Source organism: Fusarium vanettenii, assembly GCF_000151355.1.
Source record: "Fusarium vanettenii 77-13-4 chromosome 5 genomic scaffold NECHAsca_5_chr5_3_0, whole genome shotgun sequence".
Taxonomy (NCBI): Eukaryota; Fungi; Ascomycota; class Sordariomycetes; order Hypocreales; family Nectriaceae; genus Fusarium; species Fusarium vanettenii.
In genome coordinates, this window is record NW_003315878.1 from 610,779 (window position 1) to 629,719 (window position 18,941).

The 18,941-nt window shown below is 53.5% G+C and overlaps 8 protein-coding genes across 8 annotated transcripts; 2 read left to right on the plus strand and 6 right to left on the minus strand.

The window, feature by feature from the left end:
* Nucleotides 1–86: 86 nt before the first annotated feature.
* Nucleotides 87–2,327, minus strand: SDG2122 (uncharacterized protein; the record flags this gene model as incomplete). Its single annotated transcript, XM_003051104.1, has 5 exons — nucleotides 87–200; nucleotides 629–1,510; nucleotides 1,645–1,833; nucleotides 1,920–2,024; nucleotides 2,118–2,327. 5 exons carry the CDS (start codon nucleotides 2,325–2,327, stop codon nucleotides 87–89), a joined length of 1,500 nt encoding a protein of 499 aa, XP_003051150.1.
* A 606-nt stretch (nucleotides 2,328–2,933) lies between these two features.
* NECHADRAFT_104443 (uncharacterized protein) lies at nucleotides 2,934–4,569 on the plus strand (the record flags this gene model as incomplete). The annotated part of the gene is made up of 4 exons (XM_003050726.1): nucleotides 2,934–2,960; nucleotides 3,040–3,098; nucleotides 3,177–4,296; nucleotides 4,348–4,569. 4 exons carry the CDS (start codon nucleotides 2,934–2,936, stop codon nucleotides 4,375–4,377), a joined length of 1,236 nt encoding a protein of 411 aa, XP_003050772.1. The 3' UTR covers nucleotides 4,378–4,569.
* Nucleotides 4,570–4,784: 215 nt separating this feature from the next.
* NECHADRAFT_80354 (uncharacterized protein) lies at nucleotides 4,785–6,978 on the minus strand (the record flags this gene model as incomplete). The annotated part of the gene is made up of 5 exons (XM_003051105.1): nucleotides 4,785–5,636; nucleotides 5,684–6,328; nucleotides 6,384–6,506; nucleotides 6,553–6,825; nucleotides 6,877–6,978. The coding sequence occupies 5 exons, from the start codon at nucleotides 6,976–6,978 to the stop codon at nucleotides 4,785–4,787; spliced, it is 1,995 nt and encodes a 664-aa protein (XP_003051151.1).
* A 1,319-nt stretch (nucleotides 6,979–8,297) lies between these two features.
* NECHADRAFT_80355 (uncharacterized protein) lies at nucleotides 8,298–9,326 on the minus strand (the record flags this gene model as incomplete). The annotated part of the gene is made up of 4 exons (XM_003051106.1): nucleotides 8,298–8,318; nucleotides 8,382–8,438; nucleotides 8,521–8,990; nucleotides 9,032–9,326. 4 exons carry the CDS (start codon nucleotides 9,324–9,326, stop codon nucleotides 8,298–8,300), a joined length of 843 nt encoding a protein of 280 aa, XP_003051152.1.
* A 122-nt stretch (nucleotides 9,327–9,448) lies between these two features.
* Nucleotides 9,449–10,325, minus strand: NECHADRAFT_40658 (uncharacterized protein; the record flags this gene model as incomplete). The annotated part of the gene is made up of 2 exons (XM_003051107.1): nucleotides 9,449–9,572; nucleotides 9,619–10,325. 2 exons carry the CDS (start codon nucleotides 10,323–10,325, stop codon nucleotides 9,449–9,451), a joined length of 831 nt encoding a protein of 276 aa, XP_003051153.1.
* A 1,030-nt stretch (nucleotides 10,326–11,355) lies between these two features.
* NECHADRAFT_93560 (uncharacterized protein) lies at nucleotides 11,356–13,386 on the plus strand (the record flags this gene model as incomplete). The annotated part of the gene is made up of 3 exons (XM_003050727.1): nucleotides 11,356–11,514; nucleotides 11,654–13,088; nucleotides 13,139–13,386. The coding sequence occupies 3 exons, from the start codon at nucleotides 11,356–11,358 to the stop codon at nucleotides 13,384–13,386; spliced, it is 1,842 nt and encodes a 613-aa protein (XP_003050773.1).
* Nucleotides 13,387–14,430: 1,044 nt separating this feature from the next.
* On the minus strand, nucleotides 14,431–15,383 carry NECHADRAFT_41584 (uncharacterized protein; the record flags this gene model as incomplete). Its single annotated transcript, XM_003051108.1, has 2 exons — nucleotides 14,431–14,772; nucleotides 14,841–15,383. 2 exons carry the CDS (start codon nucleotides 15,381–15,383, stop codon nucleotides 14,431–14,433), a joined length of 885 nt encoding a protein of 294 aa, XP_003051154.1.
* Nucleotides 15,384–17,016: 1,633 nt separating this feature from the next.
* NECHADRAFT_100513 (uncharacterized protein) lies at nucleotides 17,017–18,475 on the minus strand. The gene is made up of 2 exons (XM_003051109.1): nucleotides 18,432–18,475; nucleotides 17,017–18,374 (listed from the first exon to the last, which is right to left on the minus strand). Exons 1-2 carry the CDS (start codon nucleotides 18,435–18,437, stop codon nucleotides 17,484–17,486), a joined length of 897 nt encoding a protein of 298 aa, XP_003051155.1. The 5' UTR covers nucleotides 18,438–18,475; the 3' UTR covers nucleotides 17,017–17,483.
* Nucleotides 18,476–18,941: the final 466 nt, after the last annotated feature.

Sequence of the window (18,941 nt, forward strand, 5' to 3'; positions counted from 1 at the left end):
AATGCGGAGCCCCACAACTCGCATAGCCGACCCAACATGGCAATGCTCAACCGCAGCCGAATCGCGGAGGCCAAGGTGTGCTTCGGTCAGCTAAAATCGTCCTCCTCATTGGCTGGAGCGTCATGCGCTTGTCCGCTTTCGGAAACTTCCATCGATCCGAGATATGCCACCACGTGGTCGTCCGCAAAAAGGTGGGTCCTCTGTAACATCCGATGACGCACTTGTTAGTTGTGTCTTCTGTTTGTGGTTCATGGCAGCCAAAAAGCGTTGAGATGTGTGGAGGAAGCTCGGTGTGTGACCGAGCTCCCAGTTCTTGGGCCTCGGGATGGGTGGACTCGCCAGCCAAAATGCGGAGGAGTTCCTTAGGCTTTTGAGGGGAACGTCCGGGGGTGAAGGGAAGAAATCTGGGGAAGTCTGCCAAGATCTCACTGAACTGCCGAGTGGCCAACTTTGACCTTGTTCATGAACCATGGCCATGGGGAATGAGAATTGGCATGCGTCAGTTCAAGTCCCAGAATGCCATTTACTGTATTGCCATGATCACTCGATCCGGCAATTTCGCCACCCGTTGTTGCTTCAACGTCGAAACTTGAGTAGGGCTGAATGAAACAGACTCTCTAACACGTACCTGTTGCTCCAATGCCTCGGTTGCACTCTCAAGCACACTAGCCTCAACCTCCCAGAGTGTTTCCGCTGCTCGGATACACTCCTCTCTCACAAGTCCGGCCCGGCGCAACGGGTCCAGTTGATCATGGGAAATCTCGGAGGGGAGGTGCGTCAGCTGGGTAGACACCACCTCGTGCAGGACGGTCACCACTCGAAGCCTAAACACCTGGCAGAGGGGGTGTTGCTCGATGAGGACTTCAAAGTCGTCCGCCCGTGCCGTCACGTCCTGGTCTTGCCAGAACAGCTTTAGCTCCCGCCCTCCGTCCTTCCCCTGCAGCACCCTGAACTCGAGACCATCTTCCTCATTCAGACACATGAGGTAAGCAAACGGGCTGCGCCAGCTTAGTTTCCCGTCTGACCGAGACAACTTCAGCGTAGGCGGTGCCTTGAAGATGTGGAGCTTGGCCTTTCCCAGCGGATCATCGGGGAGGGCCTCCAGAGGCAGAGTCAAGTCGTGGGCAGCCGAGTCTCGGTCAATGAAGCCGTAGCTGAAGAGCATCTCTGCAGGGGACTTGTCCCCATAGGAGATGGACACCTCTTCCCCGCCTGTCACCTCCACGCCTAGCCGCAGCAGTAGCACAACATCATCCTTGTCGTCCTCCTCGTAGTATGCAGTCGGATCATGTGAGTGGTTGGCCATGTCGAGACCAGGGACCATGGCGTCCCCAGCTCGGGGAAGTTCCAGGCAACGGGAACGATACAGTGCATCGATCAAGATCCAATCTTGGATAGTGGCTGTCTCCTTCTCCCAAAAGAGCGAGTTCCAAAACGCCAGCCCCGAGGATTTTTCGCGGAGTTCATCAAACTCGTTGTTAAGTGCCGCAAGCTTAGCCTCGAGCGCAGCCTGGAGTAATTCGTTAGGGTCCTTTTGTCCAACCATGGGGAAATTCTCCGACAATCTTCATATCCGCCATGAAATGATTGCGGTTCCGCAATCAAAGAGGCTAGGCGTCAACGCAAGTCTGGGGAAGCACTCACCTCTAGCGATGTGCCCTGCAGGAGAGCTCGCTCAACTTCCGACCACATTGTTGGTACGGGGACATGGCGAGGCAGAAACTTCAAGTACTCGGTCCACGGAGTCGAAGCAGGCCCCCGAGAGCCGGAGGGACCTTTTGCGGAGAGGATGAGGTGTGTTAGGAGATACAATAGGATGTCCTTCCTCGTAGACTTGGCAGTGTCAGCAGTTGCCTACACCGCCCATAGCCTCTCTTGTCCATCCTGGGGAAAGGCTTGAGAAGTGCTGAAGGTGTTACCTGATGTCCTGCAACATCGAGAAGTTGACGGAAGTTCTGGTCGACCTTGGTGTATTCCTCAATGGCAGCTGCTGATAGGACCAAGTCGTGGGGAATGCGAAGCAGCTGCACTGGGTCGTGATCGGTGTCTTTGCCCTCATCTTGACCTCCAATTGTGGTTTCAGTCCTAGCTCTTTCGCCATCTTTTCCATCTCCAACTGATAAATCATCTCCATTCTCATTGGCGTTTGATGTCGTTTCCTTGGTTGGCTGTGCTGTCGTCTTCGTTGTCGTCTTCAAGTCCCTCGCTGCCACCAAACCAATTCCCTTCACATCCGTCTCCCTCAGCTCAGCGTTGGTAAAGTCCACATCGTTAAGTCGCGCCCAGGCGGGGAAAGACGCAATTGATAGTGGTTGGCTCGATGCCATGGCCAGAAGCAGAGCAAAAAAAAAAAAGAGGCTCAAAAAGAATCAAGGCGGGAAAAACCTCTTAATAAAACAAGCGCACCTTATCGTGGCTTCTTCCTTGCACCTTGGTTGAATGACTTGAATGGCCGAGCGGGCAGGTACGTAGAGGAGATTGATGTCCGGCGGTTATGTCCCGCTTACGGCCGCCGGGCACGATATTCCGACCCACTTCAGCCTCCTTGGCCGAGCACCAAATTTGCGTCAAGAGGCCTTCCATTCGATGGCATCGCCGCCTCATGGCCCTGCTGCGTTGCCTATTGCATACAAACAATCCCCCCACAAGCCTGTAACCTCGGGCAAGACAAGGGCGAGAACGCACTGGAAGCACTTGCACAGCCGCAGGAACAGAAAACTCGCGCTGCCTGGGCCTTGTTCTTGGTCTTGGCCCTCCTCTAGCATTTGTCCTCGGCTCTTGATCTCTCAAGCGCGCGCCGGACCAAGCCCGTTCGCCGCCGGCTGCCGTGTCTTGCATCTCGGAGACTCGGTCTTACGTCCCCTGCTTCTTACTTGAGCCTCGCTCGACTCGGACACCTGGTTCCCGATCCTCCCTCTCTCTCCTCTTCCGTCATGCCTCGCGATCCGCTTATCGGCCTCGTGGGAAAGCCCTCGGCTGGAAAGAGCTCGACGCTCAACAGCTTGACCGACGCCTCCTCTAAAGTTGGTTGGTACAAAGACCCTAGCCAAGCTGCCGCAGCTCGGCGCTGATCCCAACTTTTATATAGGCAACTTTCCGTATGTCTCGTCTCCTTCATGAAGCCCGCGCCTTCTGTGTAAGCTGTTTCCTCTCTGGAAGCTGACCTTGGTCTTCAGATTCACTACTATTGACCCTCAGCGAGCGATTGGCTACCTCCAGATCGAATGCGCCTGCGCGCGGCACAACGTATCAGATAGATGCAAGCCCAACTACGGCGCATGCGTTGAGGGCCGACGCTCTGTGCCCATCGAGCTTCTCGATGTCGCCGGTCTCGTCCCCGGTGCCCACGAAGGCCGTGGCCTGGGCAACAAGTTCCTCGACGACCTGCGCCATGCCGATGCGCTGATCCACGTCGTTGACGCCTCCGGCACAGTTGATGCTGAGGGCAAGGAGACAAGAGGATACGACCCCTCGGTAGATATTGCGTGGCTACGAAGCGAGATTGTGGCTTGGGTTCTCGGCAACCTCATGCAGCGATGGGGGTCGATCCGACGAAGGCATCAGGCTATCAAGGCAACGGCGACAGAGACGCTACAGGCCCAATTCTCCGGATACGGTGCGACGTCGACTATCGTGAACAGGGCGTTGGATCGCTGTGGGATCAAGGAGCCTCTGGAAGACTGGAGCGACGAGACGGTTGAGCGTGTGGTCAACGCCTTCATCGACGAGAAGTTCCCGACGGTCATCGCCCTCAACAAGATTGATCATCCAGACGCCGACAAGAACATCGCCAAGATCGCCAAGCAGCAGGATCCAAACACCATTGTGCTATGTTCAGCCATCTCAGAGATCTTCCTACGAAAGATGGCTAAGCAGGGATACATCAAGTATGTCGAGGGTAGCGAGTTCATCGACACCAAGGAAGACCTGATTGAGCAAGGCGACCCCACCGGCGGTGGCCTCAAGGACCTGGATGAGAAGAATCGCAACCGCATCGAAAACCTCAAGGACATGGTCCTCTACCGATTCGGATCCACGGGTGTTGTCCAGGTCTTGTCAAAAGCTGCCGAGCTGCTGGGTCTGGTGCCCGTCTTTCCTGTCCGGAACACCACCACCTTCACCTCCGGCGCCTCCGAGTCCAAGTTCGTCTTCCGAGACTGTGTTCTTGTCAAGAAAGGCAGCACCGTCGGCGACGTGGCGCGCAAGATCATGGGCGATGCACCCATTGCGTTTGTCGAAGGTGCTGGGAATATCCGAGTTTCTGAAGACGATACCGTAGCTGTAGGGAAGAACGACGTAGGTCTATCCCGTTCCTAACCTTGCTGAGTTTCTGTTAACCATGCATAGATTCTATCTTTCAAGGTTGGTAGGGCCTAAGTGTCCTACTTCGGCGCCGCTGAGCCAACCATCTATCATGAGATCCGAGTTATAATGATGCATGTCCGTTCGAGGTTGTAAATATACGGGGAGGCGTTGGGATCGTTATTATTAGACTCGGACACGAAAAAGTCTGGTATAGAATTCGGGGGCTCGGTCTAGAAAAGCATTCAATCAAAACAGTTGCTGAAGGCAGGCTCTTCCTATAATGTAGGCTAACAAAACCAACACCCGGTTAAAGCGTAGCTACCACGCATGCATTCCAGTTTCTCGCAAACTTGGGCAAGGAACTGTGCTGTCAGGGCCTTCTCGGCCCAATCCTCTCATAATCCATACATTCCTCCGTACAGCCCTTTCTTAGGGGTTCTTCAAATACGACTTCCTTGACTTGTACAAAATCGAATTACTCAAATTGACTCCTCGATTTGGAGAGGCCATTGCCGTGCTCTCTCTCCCCAGACAAGCTCCACGTTGTACTTGGCAGCCAGGCCACGGAGCTGGTCCAACGCGATGCCCTGTACTGTGGTCTGGTAAATCTTCCGCAGGTGCGTGACCTTCAAGATGGCCTCAATCACGGTGCAGAATTCGGGTCCCTCGTAGTGGGCAGAGTTGATCTCGATGACCTCGAGGTTGGGAAAGGTAGCCAGGAAGCTGGGCAGGGGCAGATCGTCATCGTTCTTTGGATACGAACGAAATCTAAACTCAAAGATGCCCAGACACTTGATAGACTCGGCACCGCGCAACCATTCATGTTTGTCGAGGTATTCGACACTTATTGATCCTTGGGGGGTGCCAAAGGGCTCGAGCGGGAAGACCAAGTCGAGTGTGTGAAGTTTGTGAGCTGCAATGGCATCACTGAGGACCGCTTGGAGGTTCGAGGGCGGGATCAGCGCTCGGGCGAGTCGCAGAGAGTGCAGGTTTTTGTACTGGTTACCATAGTTGAACTCGTCACTGTCCATTGTCGCAGGTTGCTGGTTTAGCATGTTGGACAGCATCCTCAGGCCAAGCGGCCCCTGCTCGTCGTACTTCCAGCGAAAGTCGAAGTCAACGTACTGCAGTGTGTCTCCTTGTCGTATCGAAGCTAGTTTCTGGATGGTTTGTGCTGTTTCAGGGTCATTGTCTGTCGAGCCATGCATTATAACCACGTTGAGATTTGGCCATAATTCGTCCAGCTCGGTATCTTCAGGCTGATGCCCTGATAGTTGCACGTCGCCGAGCCAGATCTGACGAATATGTGGTGACCCAGCTGCAATGGTCCACTGTGTATTGTTAGCCACGGTATCGTCACGATCACGGGAAAGCTTACGATTCCCAACCGAATAGGGTTGGGTTTATTCTGTTCTTCGATTCGCAGATATTGCAGGTTGGGTAGGCTTGGAAACCCAAAAGTTGTGGTCGTTCCGACTTGTGGCAGGCCACGGAGGTGAAGGTTCTGTATGCTTTCAGAAGCCAGTGTCAACAGTGGCTCCAGGATGTGAGGTTTTCCAACGAGTATTTCGTCAAGGAAGACGCGGTCGAGTTTCTTGAAGAGTGTTTTCGCCATCGGAATGTGCAGGTCCTCTTCAATGTTGCCTCGCAGAACAAGGGACTCGAGGTTGTCTGACCCTTGTAGGAGAGTAATGAGCTTTTGTTGCGTGAGACGGAATCGCAACACGCTATCAATGACGATTTGCCGAACATCCTTTCCTGAGTAGGAGATTAGTTTCTTAAGAGAAGCGTTACTGGGAGCATATCGGTGAGGAAACTGCTTTGTGAACAGCAAGGCCCGCCAGAACCGCTCGTTGCCCCGGCTTGTGAGATATTGCCGCCAGTCCTTTGAGACGCGGAGACACCGCACGATGGTGGCGAAGTCGAGATACTGAAAGATGCGCTGTACAATCTCCCTAGGGTTCCTTAGAGGATCCCGACGATAGTACCAAACATGAAGCGGTTGTCTTGCAGAATGGAGCTTCTATGGTCCGGTTAGCAGTCGGTTTTTGCAAGATACTCTTGCAGTGGAATCCTACCTGGAACTTTGGAGATCCTGCGAGTTGATGCTTGTTTCCAACCTCGATGCCGGCTGTGTAGACGTGCCATGCGAATTCGTGTTTCTTCTGGAGGCGCGCGATCTTACCCAGCCGTAGATATCCCTGCCCGTGTCAATAACCGGCAAGACCAAGATCGTGGGGTTCTTACATCTGGGAGACGAGGCGCCAGCTCAAGAATCCACTCAGCATCTCTCTGCGCTCGATCGAGCGCCTGAAGCACCTCCCAGGTGGCTGCTCGATAGTCAAGCGCATGGATGTGGTGTTTGTTGTCGCACTTGTTGAACGTCTTGCCTACAGGGCACTTGCAGGTGTACATGGCCTCGTTGAATATCGAGCCGCCCTCCTGTGCCACCTTTTCGAAGTCCTTGCAGGTGCAGCGTTCCCGTCTCGTCTGGCGGTTGCAAGGACACATCCTCATTGCCTGTAACATGGTCAGCAGCTACATCGGATTGTATGTAGTCGGCGTTCTCACTACTGTAAACAGCGCGAGGGCGTGCTTGAAGCGCTTGGCTCCATAGTGCTGGCGACCTGCAGCAATAGCTGCTTCCTGTGTTTTGGGTTTTTCAAGATCCATGATGTTTTCGGATCGTAATCCGGGATCTGAAGCCATACCGAGCCAATTGAGGTTGCCAGCTGGTTTGTAGAAGTATCAAGGTCTCATTGAGGAGGAATCAGATATGCGATTGCAGCTCTTGGCGAAGTGGCCGAATGGATCCAAAGACCAGGTCTACTTCTTGTCAACTCGAGTTCCCAAGCTCTCCATAAATACTGTATATCTCAGGCTGCCCAAGTGGCGAGGTTGGGCCATGAAATGCCCGAGCAACAATATTTCCAAGACAAGGAGCGAGGTCGTTGCCATTGGAAGCTCTAGGGTTGTCTCACCTAATGATGGGCCTAGGAGAGCTTGACTTGGAACGGCGCGATCGGCGTGCGTGCCACGAGGGAGGAAGCGCCAGAATGACCCACGTCGCGCGTGGCTGTCACTATTGTTATTTCCTCTCTTGGATGATAGTGCGGCCTCTTTACATGGGGCAATGATAATAGAAGAGTTGATCTCGTTGTTGCGCTTCTCTTTCGCGTGTGTAAATCGATGAAATCAAGGTGCAGCAGGTAGCTCAGCAACGCGCCGCAGCTATCAAGCGGCCCCGCTTTTCTTCCCGCCTACCTACCCTACACCGACGACCATGAACACCAGTTCGACCTCCAAATACCATCCCGCAGTGCCATCACGTTTTTCAGGCTTTCTTGCATATTTGCTTTTGTTGTTTTCAAACTAGTCATCCCGATATTGATGCCCAAGGTGACATTAAAAGTGTTGATAATCGTTCACTAAGACAATGCCAGGCATGATCAGCAAGCCTCAACTCCACCGTTAATAATGCCATCACACTCTTCACAACTCTCGGAGCCTCAACCCGCGGTCTCGTATTCGGGGCTTCGATAGACGAAAGCCACTGACTTAACCCAGCATATCATCCCTTGGATCGTGGTCTGCCCACGTTTCTTTCCACTGCCTTTCGAGAAGACGTGCTGCCCCCACTCTCTCCAACCGTGCTGCATCCCACATCACATATCCCCAATGTCGGATCTCATCTGGGATATAGTCTCCATACAGCTTGCTATAGGACTCGTTCCATAGCATCGTCCATGCTAATGGAGGACATAACTCGTTGTCCCCTAGAAAAGGCATATGGTCCGGTCGTTCTTGGTTATCGCCAGGCGACCCAGCATCATCTCTATGCCGCCTTTTCTGAGCAGCCTTGCTTAGAATTGCGTCTTCAAGAAAGGATCCCCCAAACCAAACAACAGAACTCCCAATAAGGACTGAAAGATACTCATCATCCATGGTCAAGATAGCGTGAAGGATGGGGAGACCTTGAGAAATAGTGCTCTTTAGGAGGGCAGTCCTAATTGCTGGAGTACAGTAAGACATTAGCAGGATGCTTTCTAAAGGGACAGAAGACGGCGCCAACATACCGGTATCGCCCAGATCATGACTGTGCCCTGGATCTGGTACCTTTCGTGGCCTTCTTTCTGCATCATCCCCAGTGGTGCCCCGCCAAACAGCCTCGAATACGCGCTCAAACTGTCCATTGGCGAACGAGTAAATACACACCATCTCTTCAATCTCCCATGGCTCGAGTAGACTGATGTAGTCGGTCAAGATACGCATCGTTCGCCTGTTCCTGCTTAAAGTAGATGATTCTGGAAAGTTTGCCATAGTGAACAGATTGCAACACAGTTGAAATCGGTAAAGTCCCCTGATCAATCGAGCCTGTTCGACCTGGCTTAGTGGTTCTTGATCGACAATCCGGTTTGTCTCCTTAGATAGAGCTTCCAGGGCATGTGGAATGTAGAGCTGCATGATAGGGTCGACGGTGGAGTAATGAAATGCGGCGATCCCGACGGCTAGGTTCTCGGTGATACTCTTCCTGAGGATCGAGTAGGAACCGGATGCTTGCTGATGCATGTAGGCCTGACGAAAGTTGGAGATAGTTTCGTCATTCGTAATACTGGGAAACTTGGACGACCTGGCAGTTTGGTAGACCCAATACGCATCCAGGACAGTTCTCCCAAGAGTCCTTTCTAGACACAAGGAGAGGATAGACCGACGCTCCAAGACATACTGGCGGTAAAAAACTGGAGAAGCGTGGACCATGTTGCGTAGAGAGGAGAGGTCAAGCGTGGTGAGAAGTTCATGTCGTACCTCTGGTGGTAAATTCTCAACCATGGCATCTGACGTGGGTGTAGAGTGTGTTGGTTCCATGTCGAGATCGACAGCCAGAAACCGGAGGAGTCGCCAATCTTTCGTGGCTGGGAGAAGTTATCCCGAAAAGCAACGAGGAGACTTGGGGGAAACTGAATGGTTGCGGGGAGAGAGGCAGCCATGCCACACAAGCCGAAGAAGAGACCGTTGCCCATGTCCTAATGCACAAATGGTGACACAGCCGGATTGGATTTATGCCCAACATGCCACCAACTCGTCCGGATGGAGATCGTAGTCAATATGGGAGGACTGCAACCCCTTTCATGTTGCTCAATACCTATTCTCTTTCCCGTAGGCTGATAGTTGCGGCCATGAAGCCTCTGACACCGTTACTGAGCCAGCATTCTTCGCCGTCGGTAAGTGATTTGACATTTACAGCTTGCTCAACCGCCAATCCTCTGCTTGCGATGTCAGTGCCAAATCTTCAGCTGGCTGGGAGAAACATACCTCTCTAATGCCCAACGTCTCGATGTTCCATCTTGACCACCACTACCTTCATCCCAGCTGAACTTGGCCGAGATTGGAGGTGTAACCCAACGACCATCCCTCCAGAAGTAAGGAGTAGTCCTAGTCCCTTCCATCACAGACCCGTCATCTTGATTAATGACGAGTACTTCTGCGAGATCTGTTGGAGAAACGCCAGCTCTTTGACCAGCAGCGTCGTACATGGCTCTTTTCGTGGTCTTGAAGTGGGTATACTCGGACCTCAAGGTTGAGGTCTGGTCTACGAGGAGAGTATAGGTGGGGGATTTTGTCGGTTCGTCTGCCAATGAAGCTGATGAAGGAACGGGCAGCCGACTTGGCAACAAGTTTTCCAAGGGTGTCTCGGGAACGTTGAACTTCTCGACCTTGATGTCCCCTTCACGAGACACTACGATTCTCAGTCGCAGAGGTGTCCCCGGAGGTGACTTAACGGCCTCGTTTATCAGCTGAGCAAGAGACTGAAGTCCACTGACACCTGACAATCGATCAATTGCTGGCTGCCAGTTCCAATGTGTTGCTGCTCGGAGTAGACGATCACGGTGAAAGTCGAGCATGTAGAGTGGTGACTCATTTTCAAAGTTCCAGCCTTTGCCATTGAGCCCTTGTTGCCGAAGCTTTTGAAGCTTTGGATCGTACCTCAATGAGGTGAATAGAGAAAATTCGTCACTCATTTTGCCAATGACTTGACTGAGAACTGGTTTCAAAGATAAATGATTGTTGCTTGTCGAGGTGGGGTTGATGCGGTTCAGTTACCATTAGTCAGGTACTCGGAAGTTTAGCGACAGGACTCAACCTCCAGCCTGGTAAGAGGTGGGGGACATGTATCTGGGCTCTGAAAACTCGTAACCTGCTAAACTAGGCGGAGGGATCACTGCGAGATTGGCCATCTAACTGAAACATACAGTATGTACTGACACCTATGTACAGATCATCCATCTTGCAAGTGACGAAAGCCTGAGGGTTCTGTGCCCTAGGCACCAATTGACTATCCGTACGGCACACCCCTCTCAATGACGATGACGCTATTGAAGTTCTGGCAGCTGTATCGAATTGGCATTGGCCAAGTCCCATCCTCTACGTACATGGACTAGATCAGTCGCTACTTGCTCAACTAGCTGATTGGATCGCAATTGCTCGGATCGGCTCTAGACCAGTGCGGCGGCATCATGTATCTTATCGTGTGAAAACCCCCCGCAACAAGTCACCTCATTATTGACGTAAATCGCCAGACCGCTTGAAGCCGGCGGTAGGGGCCGCAAACAGACGATGCAATCTCTTGGCCGTCTCAAGAACCCATGTCGGCTGAGCCGAGAAGGAGCAAGGTCCGTGTGTATAGGACGTGTGGTGTTTATGTTCTGACTTGGTGGGATGTTCTCATAAAGCCGGCGTCATCCGAGTGCCTCAGGCATACGTCAGTCAATCCATCATTCAGCAGGTGCTGGAACTAACCGGAAAAACTTTCAGTGGGCCCCGGCCCGCAGTCTTGCTGGAGCCAGCGCCAAATTTCAAAGACGGCCGTCAGCTTTTTTTGCGCGTGCTCCAGCTCGCCGTAGCTACCACTCCATTGCAGGTATTACCGCGCCCATACATCATCGGCTTCCCGACTGCTTCTACCGCATCGACGGCCTCGATTCCATCCTCACCTCCCGCCGGTCCCCTTAATCGTCCATAGGCCTCGTCATGTCGGCTCCGACTCCGTCAATGCCTCCGGGCAACCCCACGGCTATCCCTGTCGACCCTTCCTCTGGAGTCTGGGACCGGATAACAAACTGGGTCTCAGAGAACAAGGCCGTTGCCTACACCATTGCCGGTGTCTCCGTCGTTGTTACGGGCGCCGGTATCGTCTACTACCTCTCTGATGTATGTCTTGTCAACCCCGCTTCGACATTTCTGCTGCTGCTGCTCCCTCCCACTAGTTGGTGCGGGCAGGCTGGTTATGGCATCGAACCATTTCCTCGTCATGATGAATCTCAAACTGACGTCTCGCCCCAATCTCTAGTCCTCCAAAGATACATCCCCCAAGCTCAGCAAGAAGGAGAGGAGAAAGCGCAAGGAGGCCGAGCGCAAGGCTGCTGAGACCAAAGAGACCCCCTCCACCGGTCCATCTCAACCCAAGCCCGTGACTGCCGAGAGCGAGCCGGAGCTGCCCGAGATCGATGAGGAGACAGTCGCTACTCTCACCCAGCAGCAGCGTGATGAGTATGCCGCAAAGCTGAAGCAGGCCGGTAACAAGGCCTACGGCGACAAGGCCTATAACAAGGCCATTGACCTCTACTCCAAGGCCATTCTCTGCAAGGCCGATCCCGTCTTCTACTCCAACCGAGCCGCCTGCCATAGCGCCATGAGCGAATGGGACCAGGTCATTGAGGATACCACCGCCGCCATCAGCATGGACCCCGAGTACGTCAAGGCCATCAACCGCCGCGCCACCGCCTACGAGCACCAGAAGAAGTACTCCGAGGCCCTGCTCGACTTCACTGCGTCATGCATCATCGACAACTTCAAGAGCGAGTCTACCGCCCAGGCCGTCGAGAGGCTTCTCAAGACCTTTGCCGAGCAAAAGGCCAAGGAGATGATGGCTTCCCGACCACCCAAGCTGCCCAGCCCCATCTTTGTCGGCAACTACCTTCAGAGCTTCCGCCCCAAGCCCCGACCTGCCGGCCTCGAGGAGTCGGAGGAGCTGGACCCCGAAACCGGCAAGGGACAGATGCAGATCGGACTTGAGGCACTGGAGAAGAAGACTGGCGATGGCTACGAGGAGGCGCGACAGGCGTTTGAGAAGGCTCTTGAGCTTGGCGATCTCGGCGAGTATGAGGCGCTCGCCTACAACATGAGGGGTACTTTCCGCACTCTCCTCGGCAACCACGCCGATGCCACCAACGACTTCGACAAGAGCATCGAGCTTGACCCCACCATGACCCAGAGCTATATCAAGAGGGCGAGCATCAGCCTGGAGCTTGGCGAGCCTGATAAGGCCGAGGCCGAATTCGCCAAGGCCCTGGAGCAGGACAACAACGACCCCGACGTCTACTACCACCGTGCTCAGGCTCACTTCATCAAGGGCGACCTCGCCGATGCCCAGAAGGACTATCAGAAGTCAATTGATCTCGACAAGGATTTTATCTTCTCTCACATCCAGCTCGGTGTCACCCAGTACAAGATGGGCTCAATCGCATCCTCCATGGCTACGTTCCGACGATGCATTAAGAACTTCCCCAAGGTGCCCGATGTCTACAACTACTACGGCGAGCTGCTCCTCGACCAGGGCAACTTCTCGGAAGCCGTCGAGAAGTTCGACACTGCCATGGAGATGGAGAAGCAGACCAAGCCCATGTCGATGAACGTGCTGCCCCTCATCAACAAGGCCCTGGCTCTCTTCCAATGGAAGCAAGACTTTAAGGAGGCCGAGGCTCTCTGTCAGAAGGCCCTTATCAGTAAGTACCCTGAGTGATATCGGTTTGAGTGTAATCTAACTGTCATCTAGTCGACCCTGAGTGTGATATTGCCGTCGCCACTATGGCTCAGCTCCTCCTCCAGCAGAACAACGTGCCCGCTGCTCTCAAGTACTTTGAACGCGCCGCAGAGCTCGCCCGAACCGAGGGCGAGATCGTCAACGCCTTGTCATATGCTGAGGCGACCCGAACACAAGTCCAGGTCACCGAGAAGTACCCCAAGCTGGCAGCCAAGCTGGCGGGTGGTGGTCCCGGTGGGCTCCGAATGGGTCCCCAATAACTGAACGTGATATAAATGACAAAAGATGGCCGGAACGGCGTGTACGTGTACGAAATTTGGGAGCAACGACGTGACCAAGAGGAAGGGAGGGAACGGAAAGATCCATTGTCGAAACCGGACGGAATGCGGGACTGGCATCCATGATATGCCCGCCGTTCCGTCTTCCGAGGGAGCTCGTCCGGCTGGGTGCGCTGCCCTCGTCGTCTCACAGGGAAGTGAGGCCCAATGCTCTGGAGTTGGGACTGTAATGTGCACAATCGAACCCTACTGTACTGTATATAATAAGCACTTCTCTCATGTCTTGTTTCAGCATAACGGAATTGTGAGGACGGACGGACGGGAAGCGCAACAGGTACTCGGGAACATTTGGGCATGGTTTGGTGAACGGAGAGTTTAAAAAAAATACAGTCGTTTCGTTATGCCTGCTGCCACTTGAGCCTGTGAGGTCGATGTAGAGTGCGGCCGATAATGGCTTGGACATTATTATACCTACGTGGGAGCTCTTCCAAACCATGGATCTCATGCATCCAAGACTTTTCTGGATCACCTCCCTCAGTTGAATAGATACATACAGCAACCCCAGTGCCTCTCTCCCATCCCACTCTGTCCTCCATCATGCGAGCAGAACAAAAGGTATTCCTACAGGAGAAGCGAAAGGGTGTGAAAAAACAACCACCGATCCAGTAAAACAACCAAGATAAAACCCTCCCAGCGAGAAGCATTTCGTGAAACCTCCTTTTCATAAAAAAGAACTCTTTCTTGGTCCATCCTCCGTCAAGCCCTCCGTGCCTTCAAACAAAAAAAGAGGTCCCTAGCGCTCGGGCGCTTCGGGGAAAGTAAAAATTAAGTAAGTATCGGGGTGTGTGTGGTATACGGATGAAATATGTCGTATACTCTGGTCTTGCGGGTCAAGAAACGACAAGACGAACAACGGTCATGGAGATATCTATGAAGGAAGAAAACGGCGTAACAAGATAACAGCATATCATCATGGCGGTAGCGGCGAAGGCGTCACTGTTGAGGTCGAAGACGATGCCCACTTCCTCAGTTCTTGGCCACGCTGACACCGACACCAACACCGACGGCGATGGCGATGATGATGAGAAGGACGACGAGGGCGCACCACCACTTGAGCTTGCGGCGGCGGCGGGCGTGCTCGTTGGCGACCTTGACCTGCTCGTTACCCTTTTCGATGTTCTCAACCGTGTTAATAGCGTTGGTCTCGGCAGCTTGGATGACGGGCTCCTGCTGCTCGACGAGCGTGGCGAGCTCCTGGTACAGGATAGCAAGCTCAGAGAGAGTCTGCTCAATGCGCTGGAGCTCGCTGTGGCGGGCGCGGACGTTGCCAAGCACGGAGCTGGCATGTCCGGTGCGGTTCGTCCGCAGCTGTTTGAGGTTACACGTTAGCTCGGGGATCACGGCAGGGTGTGATTGTCAACACGGGGATTACTAACAGCAGTCTGGAAAACACCCTCATTGCCCCAATCGGCCTCGGCGGCCTCGCGAACCTCATCCTCGGAAGCATCGGGGTTTACGATGCGGTACTGGCGGGCGATCTGGTCGCGGTAGCGCTGCTGGTAATCGCGCTCGATGCTCTGGTACTTGTCGAGCTCCGACTTGAAAAAGGTCTTGAGGGACTGCAGCTGGGTGTTCTTTGTGGTGCGGGAGCTGTCGGTGGTCTTTGCTAGGTCGCGCTCGAGGCCCTTGATGCCGTCCTTGATGGCGGTGTTTCGGATCTGGGTCTGAGAGACATACTGCTCAAGCTGCTGGTTGGCGGTGCCGTCGGTGCTGCTGAGGGTGCGCTGGTGGAGCTGGCCGATGTAGTCGACGTCGTTGGTCAGGGCCTTGATCTCGTTGCGGAGGTTCTGAACGCGGTTGAGGAACTCCTGTTGTGAGAGGCTTGACGAGGCGGGAGGCTGCTGGTTGTAGTCCTGCATCTCATACTCATTGTCTCCCTGGACCGGCGCGTTCTGCGCATAAGGATTGGCCTGAAGCATCGCAACATCCGAGTCAGCAAATTGTGGTCTGTCGGTTGTCGGCGGGAAATGAAGCTGCGCTCGCTTCCCTATTAGGTCTGCTTACCTGACCATAGCCAGACTCCTCGGCCGGGCCCTGCTGATAGGGGTTCTGGTTGTACTGGCCGTAAGACATGGTGAACGGCGATGCTGGGTGGAAGTAGCAATGGCGGGGAGGGATGGATGATGATGGGAGGAGGAGGAGGAGGCTAAAAAGGCTGGGGGAGGGCGGGCCGTTGGTGGTGAGAGCGACGAGATGAGGCTACCGAGCTTCTTCTCTGGGGGCGCTGCCTTGGCTCGGGCTGTGGATGGGAGGAAGGAATAGCGGCCGGGGGGCCTGTTGCTGGGCGAGGGAGGAAGTGCTTATGACACCCAAGCCGAACGCCAGTGGTCAGTAAGTGGCGCGGCCCTTTTTTTTTTCTCTCCTTCAGCGGTTAGGTTGGCGGACGCAGGGTCGGACGACGGGGGCCGGGCGGACGTTTAGTGGACGGGCAGCGCTGGAGGGAATGGATGGGATGCGCTGAAACGTGACGTAGGGGCCCACGACCCAGGTTTTGGAGATGAAAGAGGAGAAACAAGACCCGTAAAAGTAATTAAGTTGAGGGGAGGAGAGCTCGGTCCAAGAAACACGAGAGACGATCGCGTGAGATTGGACAGGGGAGATTGGATTGTTTAAATCAGGAATGGATGTTGCGGATGGAACAAAAACAAGACGAGAAATGGAAATAATGATGTTCGGAACTGAGCTGCTTATGACGGTACCCAGCCATGGATGGAGGCTTACGATGCTTCCCTTCCCTTCCCTTCTCTTTCGGCAGCCTCGGGTCCACTCCAAGAATCGTTAGCAGCTCGTCCGCAGCCCAGACGAAGAAAAAAGCCCGTCAAAGGCTGCGTACGCAAGTGGCGGAAGACTGTCGTCCGGTCTCCAAAAATAAGCACTGCCTGCCCATTTGCCTACCTGGGCAGGTCTATGGCGATGAATGGAGTCAAGGACTGGACGAACCAAGGGTCCATATTTTGTTCTGCTCAGCCCGCTCGTCTTCGCCATTCCATTCTAGTCGTCAGCGATTGAGGCTGTGACCGCTTTTTTCGGCCTGCGAGATGCGAACTGCTTCCCTTCTTCCCCAGCTTGAGCCCGGTTCTGAGGCCGACCTGCCAGAGTTGCAGCTAGCTAGCCCACCCGGGCCCGTGTCCGTCGGACATCCAAGCCCAGAATCTGGGTGTGGCTTGGCCGTTGATGAGACCGATTGGCAGTTGCCAAGACCGAGATGTCGATTCCACATGCACTCAATTCATCCATGGCGTAGTCATGCGGGCCAAGAAATAAATGAGACACCGGAACGGCAGAGAATATTAACTAACTTATTAAAGATTTGGTAAATAATTTTCTATTAGTATCATAAAGTTTTTAGAAATTTATGATTATAATAGTAATACTTTCTTCTCTTTATTGATTATATTTAGAGAAGGATAAGTACATATGTTTGTGTTGCTGCCTCGTTTTTTTCTTGACCTAGGTGGTAGTCCAGCCACAGATTCCATAGACGGTGCATCGTCTAACTAGTCAGCTTCTTTCACATCAGGCTACGGTCAATGACTGGGTACCTATGTAGGTAGGTAGCAATGGAGAATATGCCTTATCATCTCTGTTATAGTCACCGTCATACACACACATTCAAGTGCTGATGTTGGTCGTCATCAACCAATAGCCACTCTCCCCTCTTGTGAACCAAAACAGCCATTTCGCCATAAAATGTTGACCGTCTGCTCAAAATCATCGCCTTAATGTCTAGCATTCTGCAACCAAGAACTCCAAACTCCCGATTTTCCCGTCCTAGGCCTCCTCCGCCACGTCACCGCTGCTGGTTGACATTCCACCATCTCGTTTTCGACTTGAATTGAGCACACAGTTCGGATATCCCACGTGGAACCGAGTGTCTCGGATAACTTGTCGTATAGGTACGATGCCGGGCCCAGAATAGGCATGCAGCCTGCCTGTGGCCTGATCTAAGATGACGGTTGACTTAGCTTGCTGCAATGTAGCAGCAGATCTGCAAGCATCGTTGGTGTGGCTCGACCAGTTTAGAGATAATTCTTCTTCTTGGCCGTTCTTGTATATTGCGTGAGATGCCATTCAACATCGCCGTCCTTGTTTTCGAGAGTACCACCCCGAATTTCAAACACTCTCATAGTCATCCGTGGTCCAACCTCGGCCAACTCGACGCTGTCGTAACCCGTCCTCACAAAGACGTGGTGTCGAACTTCAATGCTGTCCTCAATGTTCTTGAATGTCACAACTCGGTTGCCGACCTTGTTCTTTGCCGTGATAGCTTCCCTTGGAGGGAAAATATGCTTAAGAATCTTGACAACCCGCTCTCCCAGGCGAGTCGTGAAGCCATCAAAGATGAGATGAGGGTACGACTCGCTGACAGTTCCTCGCACGCTGCCGGGAATATCGTGCCGCAAAACCACGTTGTGTAAAGAAAACGAGATGGTCGGACCGTGAGGGAAATGCGACAAGGTCATCGCAGTTGGGGTACCGCGATGCTCGTGGAGAAGAACAACATCGGAGAGGCCTGCAGATTGAGCGGATCGCACGAGGTCGGGCAAGATGAGGTTACCACGGTTGAGACGGACGGCCGTGGGGAGCAGGAGTCGGATCTCCTTCGCAAAAGCTGCCAGTCTTGCAGAAGGGTCGCGGGAAGTCGTCACAAGCACGCGGGGGTCGACAATGCCCGAAAGCTGAGCATACTCGTCGTCAAGGTCAAGCTGCTCGTTCGTAGTGAGATCGGGCCGCGACTCATCGTACTGGTAGTCTTTGCGCAGAGACTTGTCGTTCGCAATGGTAGGATCCAATGGCTTTCCCGAGGCCAGCGAAGACCTCAGCTTGGCTCGCTTTTCGCTGATCTCGGCGTCTCGAAGGAGGAGAGCTCGTCGGTAGAGGTAGTCGCGCCGTTGGCGCGCTTGCTTACGCTTGAAGTCCAAGTATTAGCTGATGATGGCTCAATAAACAAGCCTTCAATTACTTACAATCATGATGAAGAAACAACAAATGCCCGCTGTGAGGAAGCTTTCTTCAAAGTTGGCGGTTGATATAAAATTTCCCGAGCGCCGCCGCGAAAAAGTTCCTTATCAGCCTTTCGGCCTGCCGCCGCTACTCGATAACAAAAGCGCCCTATCACGTGGGCGCAAAATGTCCCACCAAACTCCGCCGGCAAAGATCCAACTGTTCACCCATCGATATAATTCTGGTTCACAAGAGAACAAGTTTGTTGCCGAAACCTTGAGAAGTGCACTTAACAAGGTTCTGTGCTACCCGACCGTCTCGCTCGCCTCTGACTTTTCCTCCCGCATACTGCCACGCTCTCGACCCGGCGCATTCTTCCTCGCGATGATGTGAGCCTTACCAGCGATCTGCAACTCCCAATCACTTTCCCATCCCGACCCGAGTCGCCCCTGGGCCTCCATACGGGTCCCGTACCGAAAGAATAGAAGCTGTAGGTGAGTCGCGCTCGCTTTGGGGTGATTTTGAGGCGTTTT